The following is a 7,752-nucleotide window of genomic DNA, read 5'->3' as shown; positions in this document are numbered from 1 at the left end:
ATTGCAAAGACCATGGCCTGTATCAGGCACACCTTAGTCTCCAGAGAGACACCGTTGCTCTGGAGTACTTTAGAAAGGTCATTAACAGCAGACTTTCCCATCGTAATACGTTTTTTGATTTAGCAAAAGTAAAATGGCTTGTATAAAAAGAAAAGGATTATATGATGATGGAAACTATCTCATTTCCCAAACTGATTTCTAAAATGAGATCTGCAACTTGAAAGTGATACTTGGCAACAAACTTAGCTCCATTAAGAGTGGAGAACCTCTATTTCTTCAACACAAAACCATTCATAGCAAGTAACACTATTAACAGTAGCTTTTAATTTAGGTTTTGGAGTAATTTTTGTAAGGTTATTTAAAGGAAACTCGTATATAAACATGTATATTTTACCCAAATAGATTTATATGTAAATCATTAGGAATTCATTTGTAAAAAAGTATAAAATTAAATATGAAAAAAGCACTAGGGAAAAAACTTACTGGCAAGAATAATCTCTGGGATGCACATGGTTTAAAGAGTTTTTTCCACTCTGCTGCATTCTCACTTGGAAAGGTTATTGGGTATAAGGTGTAACTAAATGTTTGTAGAAATAACCAGCTATCAAGCTAAAAAACAGAAAAGATAACACAAAAATGAGATTTCAGCTTATCTTACTTTTAATATTATAAAATAATAAGATTATGAAGTATAAAAAGAGTTAAATATTAACACATCATAGGTTTCACATTGCATGCAATTAAGAAAAATTAGATTCTCCTTTCTCACCATTTTCTTGATATTTATTCACAATCTCAGCATCATAAAATGCCAGAAAGATCCATCATTAATAACTAAACAAATGAAAGCTACCAGGATATCAATAACTAAATCAGAAAGCTGAAAGAGCAGAGCCTTAACTGTTCCTCTATCTCACATTATCTGATGTATAATCTCTCAATTTCTAAACAACTTAAAATCAGAAAAATTAACTAACTTTATTACCATAGTATATTTGAAATAGTAAAATACATTTATATACAAAATTCAGACCAACTGCGGTGTAGTGGGTCTGTTACCATGACTTCTCCAGACCACTGTTTAGATGCCTGCCTCAGTTCTGTCTAGCCTGGAAGCACATGAACCTGACCCAGCTGCCATGTGGGCAAGTGGCCCAGCATACATCATCAACAGCTGTTTAAGCCATTTTTTTCCTCACAGAGCACGTTAGCCTTTCCCCAAAGACACTGGCTAGTCTCACCATTAAATTGAGCAGATTCAGGGGCAGAAATTGAGAACCTTAACACCAGGAAGAAGACAAGAAAGCAGGTGCATCCTTCCAGGCCAGTGGTTCTTGTACCAGAGGTATCTTCTGTTGACTAAGAAGCTGTCTGGATTAACTGAGAAACTGTATCTTGCTACTGACTGAATGAAACGGAGCCAGAGCTCTTAAGACAGAGACAAAGCCAGAAGTCTTGAGTCAAAGATAGAGCTAAACGTTTTGCTTGATAGACGACTGAAGGAAGAGTTGACTTGGGACTGCTGCTTGACAAAATGAAAGACAAAGGTCTTCAACTTAAGCTTGCTGGAGGACTGAGGGAAGACTCCATATCCATTAAGACCTGACTTGGGACAGCTGCCTCATGGAACCACAGAGGTCTTCAACTCAAGCTTGCTGGAGAACTGAGGGAAGATTCTGTAACTGGTAGGATTAAGATAACTTTGTAACACTGGCTTAAGATAGGAGGCTCCAGGTCAAAAGACCTGTAACCATGCTTGAGGAACTATCAGACCAAGAGATTATATCTTGCTGCTAATCTCAATTATAGCCAGTTAACTTTCCTAATAACTTCATAATCATCAGTATGGTTCTGTGTAGTCTGTGTAGCTATTGCAAAAGACTTTTTGGACCCAGTAAAACAGATAAGATTGGTGTTGGAATTAGTAAAAGTAGGTATAAGAGTGTAGAAGGCCATGTCTAACCATTCAGGAATTAGTACTGTACTGTGATTATTATTGATGGGGACAGTTCACTCTCTGTGTGAAGTTAGTAGAGATCAGACTCTGCTGCCCTCATATTATCAGTATCCACTTATAATACAGTTTCAACATATACAGACATTCCAAAACAAAATAATCAACACATATCTAAGTAACAATAGTTTCAAAAACAGTATTAGATATAAAAAGATATGAAATCTATAATGAAGACATTTACTCTTTAACATTCTGAATGCATTTCAAAGACACTGAATTGTTTCAAATTCCATTTAAATACAACTTATCACTGTTGTTTCAATAGAAGTACTGATTCAAGTTTCCTAAAGAAACAGTAAAAGTGGAAGAGGTGGTTTAAGTAATAGGCTGAAGACACTGTTATGTTCACATAATTTTTTAATTATTTAGATAAATATTTCTAATATACTTTTTAAATATTAAATAAAAACTTTTATTTCCATTATGTTGCTTTAATGTATCTGTTAATAATTTGAAATCACTGACACTATTCCCTCTCCACTCTATAAATTACATAAGTATCTTTTCAATACCAACAGTCTTTGTCAGATTTCCACTAATATATTTAGCCATCTTTATACTATAGCCATTTTCCACAAGAGTTTATTCTTTCATCAAAAACTAAATAGAGTTTATTATTATAACTAAAGAAAAATTAATTTAAAAAATATTCTACACATTACAGAATCAAGGATTCAGCCAGATTTAATAAAACTCCAAGGCTGGATATAAGATGAAGCACTAAAATTATTTTCATTTTTATTGCATTTTCAAAGGTCTCTTCTCCAGTTGGTAGCCATACACTTCACACTCCTTAAATGTCAGGACAATTTCATATCCTCAACTAATATTTTAGAAAATAATCCAGATAAACGATCAAGATCGCAAAAGCACCTTTCAAAATAAAGATAAATAAAATATTTCAAATAAGTAAAGTTTTATACCTTTTGCAAGTAACTGACAGATTACTGACTCATGAGGTCACAGTGGTATTTTTCACTCAAAAAATACACGTTAATTGAACTTGGGGGGGGGAAATGTCAAATACACTTTTAAAATGTAATTACAGTAAGCATAACCATATATATCAGTCTGCAAATTTTATTTTGTTACTAATTTGATGGAGATATAATCATTATCATGACTGTTGTTAGACATGATTAGACAGTAATGACTTGTGCTGACCCTATTTTCAACAGAGCAAAACAGTGCCCAGTCCTGCAACATCCTGACTATCATGTTTATGCTTGAGCCTATCATTGTGGCCAATGTGTCATTTCATCTGGTTGAGGATTTTCCTTTTATGCTGACTTCTAGTTTATCAAACATGGTATCCTTTCTCTAAAATCTAGTTCCCTCTGATTAACATATCCAATGTAGGTAAGAGGAAATCTCACCATTCCCGATTCTAAGGGACATTCTGAACTGCATCTAAGACAAATGTGTTTATTCTGTAGATGTGTTTATTGTCCACGTGTTTATTGTCTAGTCAGTGTTCTTCACCGACACTATAAATGAATCACTTCTCTTTAGTCTTCCTTAATCACAGTCCAGTTTTCACATGCATGTATTGTTGTTCCAACGTGCCAGAGTACTCAACGGAAGAAAACCCTGCCCTGCCCAATCTTGCTCCATTATCACAATCTCTGCTGTGCTTAAACCCGCTGTTACAGTTCTGTGTCAATCCAGGTCTTCTTCTTTTTCACTGGCCCTCTAGTTTACCAGGCCTTATGTCCTTTTCCAAGTACTGCCTCTCCTGAGGCCATGCTCAGAGGAGCATTCTCTCTGCCCTTCTTCCAAAACAGATTTGTTTGTTCTTTTGGCAATCCATGGAATATTCTTCACCAACATCACAATTTAAATACATCAGTTTTTCTGTAGTGTTCCTTATTCATTGTCCAACTGTCACATGTCTATAAAGCAACTGAAAATGCCGAGCTTGGGGTCAGATGCAAACCATTTTGGTTTTCTAATTAAGTCTGCACATTTCATTATACTACTTTACTCTGCCTTCTTGAAATCTTTTGTTCTATTTACTTCATTTCTTTGATTTGCTTCAGCTATTCTATGTTTAAGAGGAAATTTCAGCATCTCTTCTGACATCCATTTTGTTCTTTTCTTTCTTCCTTGTCTTTTTAATTATCTTTTGCATTTTCCATGTATGATGCTATCCAAAATTCATCTTGTCTTTGGTTACTGCATTTAAACATCATCTGTGGCACATTTCAAAACATAAGTCAGTTTTCCCCTGATGCCCATTTTCCTCTTTTTCCATAGCAACAAGCTTATTTTAATCCGATGACAGAGCAGTCCCAATTAAAGAGTGCATTCTTTTATTCTCACCAGAAGTTTGGACTAACACAGAACAATGGAATTCTGGTTAAAAAAAAAGTCATATGAAACTTGTGGAATGTGTTTTTAAAGGGAAGAAGAGCAGTAACTTTTTTCAACTCTTCCCCTCTCATGCTCTCCGGAATATGGGTGTGTTAACTGGAGCCTAAGCAGCCACCTTACACCAAAAGGTAAAATAAGGAACAGCCATTTACCCTAAAGTGCCTATTTTAATGTGAAAGAGAAATCTATTTCTATCTTGGTTAAGTCACTGTTACCCTATGTTTTCTACCATTATAGCCAAGCTCATTTTAAATAATTACAAAAATCTAAAGAATGAACTTTATTATCAGCAAATATTCATTCCCTTCAATAAAATCAATGAAAAATTCTTCTCCTCTTAAACTGGGTTAAATTCTTTGTTTACACTGATTAAGGCACTTCAAAATCATATCAGAGACAAAATTAAAATCACAGGATTTCTCAGCCAGAACGGCCAGAAAAAGAAAATGTCCATCCTCAGCAAAGGTTTTAAGGAGACTGTTCTTATTTTAAAACCACCCTTTTCTTATATCCATATTTGGTCTCCTGGTTGAGAATGGCTGCAAAGAGTCCTCCTCACCTCAGAAGGACAATGATATAATAAAACAACATTGTACTACAGCAGACCATTAAATATTCAACTTTATCACTGTAACTAAGTCTCAAATACTTACTATAGTTTTAAAGCTGTCATGCAGTTGATCTTCAGCAAAAATATGGAAATGGAGAGGTCTGATGCTGAAAATTATAGCTGACTTCAACATAGTTATGGATTCTTCCAGTCTTTCTCCACAGGCAACTACAGCTAGGTGTATTCTCTCAATGGGCTGCATCTTCAAACTATACCTAATAGAAAAGAAAACCACATTTTCCATGTTTTAGTATACAATAACTTGTTTACAAACATAGCATATTTCCACAATGTTAATAAATTGGCATTCAGAGCTTCGGTTAAAAAGCAAAGAAGCATCATCAAAATATAACTACTAAAACAATAAACTCATCATATATTTTAAATCTTAACCAGCCAGTTTAAATTAGTGCTATTTATCTGAACCACTAAACACAAAAATGACTATTTTCTCAATTTTCCGAAGGGTTGCAAATGAATACTGTAATAGATGCACAGAAGAGAAATTAACTCATTACTCACTCTGGCACCTTATATAGAACATATGGGTTTAAATCTATCAATGAACGTCAGCTGAGAAAGGTAGCATTACTGATTTGAAAGGCTTTGGATAATTTTTTAAAATACTCTTTTATATTAAAAAAAAATCTCAAACTTCCAGCATACACAAAAGTAGAAAGAGTAAGAGCAATAATGTCAGTCTGAAGACTAATGTGGACCTGATTCAGGCCATGATCTTAGCAATTGTGTGCTATGCATCAGAAAGCTGGACAATGACTAGGGATAATAAAAGGAGAATTGAAGCCTTTGAGCTGTGGTGCTGGAGAAGAGTACTAATAGACCATGAACTCCAGGAGAACAAATAGGTTCATCCTTGAGAAGGTGAAAAAGGCTGCTCCTTGGAGGTAAGGATTCTGAAGCTCCATCTGACATACTCTGGGCTTCTTGCAAAGAGGGACCAGTCCTTGGAAAGTGACATCATGCTTAGGCGTATGGAGGGACAGCCCAAGAGAGGAAGACCCTTAACTATAAAGAGGGAAGACCCTCAACTATAAAGATTAGAAAGAAAAAGTGATACTGTACACAGATGACATAAGTATGTATGTAGATTTTTTAAATAAATTACAGGTAAATAATTAAAATTTTATAAAAATTTAACAAGACTGCTAGATAAAAATATCCATATATATTATTAGTGTGCAGACAGACTGACAATAAAAGAAAATAAAAAGTGATGGATTGACTCAGTGACTGACTGGGGTAATGGGGGTAGGTTTGTCAGAGACAGTAAGATTGGCTCAGGATAGAGCAGGGTTCAGAGTTGTTGTACATAGGGTCCCTATGCATTGCAGGCAACTTGACAGCACATAACAACAATGTAATAAATACCCTTGGCAGCCACTTCCTAAACAACATGTCTCCTGAAACTCTATGAACTTTGATAAATGTTGATAGTTGTTGAGGGGCTTCTGGCCTTTTGTTGACAGGGTCACTATGAGTCATGCTCAACTCAAAGGCAAGCAACAATCCATCATTCAGATTTAAGAATCGTCTACATAAAGACACATATGTTTCATCTAAAACCCCTCCTTTACAGCCCCTTCTATCTACCAATAAATCATGTTAAAGCAAACTCAGACATCATTTCATTTAGACTGCTGCAATGCAACCTTAAACCATACTAACTACAAGAAAAATTTTTCCTCATAAAGTTTTAAGATTTCAAAGACGGACTAAAACACAGCCAAGTACCAGAATGCATTTTTGGAAAAAAACATGCTCTAAATCTAATTTACCTGTGAAAGCTTTGCTTGAACCTACATTAAACAGTATAAAAGAGAACTAAGTAACCTTTAAAACCTTTTGCATCACCTCTTTAACCTTCTAATTAACAATTCACAAGCACAAAAAGCGCAGAACTAACTAAATATCACTTCAGTGTCATTAAATAATCATTTATGAAACACTTCATTCATAGCTATTAAAAAAATGTTGAACTGACTGCTAAATGAACTGAATGAAAAACAATCTAAAAACCACTAGTAATACAAAGTACAAATCCTTTGAAGCAAAATATTAAAATTTTTAATTAATAATATACAACAACGAAATTTTTGCTTCAGAGGTCATCCATAAAACATATAAAGATTAGAAAGAAAAAGTGATATTGTACACAGATGACATATGTATGTATGTAGATTTTTTTAATAAACTACAGGTAAATAATTAAAATTTTATAAAAATTTAACAAGATTGCTAGATAAAAATATCCATATATATTAGTGTGCAGACAGACAATAAAAGAAAATAAAAAGTGATCTTAATATTCAAGGAGGAAAGATATGATTGCCTGTGACTTTAAAAAAATCATCAAAACATTAAGAACAGTTATCATTGCCACTGAGTTGTAAACAAGACATAGCTGACCATCCCATGGGTTTTTGGTGGCTATAAATCACACAGGAGGAGAATGCTCATCTTGCTCCCATGAAGTCACCGTTGGATTCAAACTTCAAGGGAGGCACTGAGCAAGGCAACTACCTATGAACTCCACCATCAGAGCTCCTGACCCTCCAGTGGTCCACAAGGAAGACTGCCTATCACTTTTCTGTGGAGCACCTGGTGGACTCAAAGCCTCTGGGTTGGCAGTGTAGCTCTGCTTACCACTAAGTCACCAGAAGGACAGGCAAAGTTCAGATACACTGTTCACAGGGCTGTGGTGAGTCATGGTCAACTTGACAGCCCTTAAAAC

General features: G+C 34.8%; 1 protein-coding gene across 1 annotated transcript in view; it reads right to left on the bottom strand.

The window, feature by feature from the left end:
- Window positions 1-7,752, bottom strand: part of GXYLT1 (glucoside xylosyltransferase 1) — an 89,827-nt gene that overhangs the window by 58,623 nt on the left and 23,452 nt on the right. The window contains 2 exon segments of the mRNA XM_006888234.1: window positions 484-609; window positions 5,044-5,215. Of these exon segments, the coding sequence (XP_006888296.1) occupies window positions 484-609; window positions 5,044-5,215 (298 nt within the window).

Source organism: Elephantulus edwardii, unplaced genomic scaffold, assembly GCF_000299155.1.
Source record: "Elephantulus edwardii isolate Elephantulus edwardi_28Jun2011 unplaced genomic scaffold, EleEdw1.0 scaffold00065, whole genome shotgun sequence".
Lineage (NCBI taxonomy): Eukaryota > Metazoa > Chordata > Mammalia > Macroscelidea > Macroscelididae > Elephantulus > Elephantulus edwardii.
The sequence above is the reverse complement of the archived record's forward strand: the minus strand, read 5'-3'. Positions and strand labels throughout refer to the sequence as shown.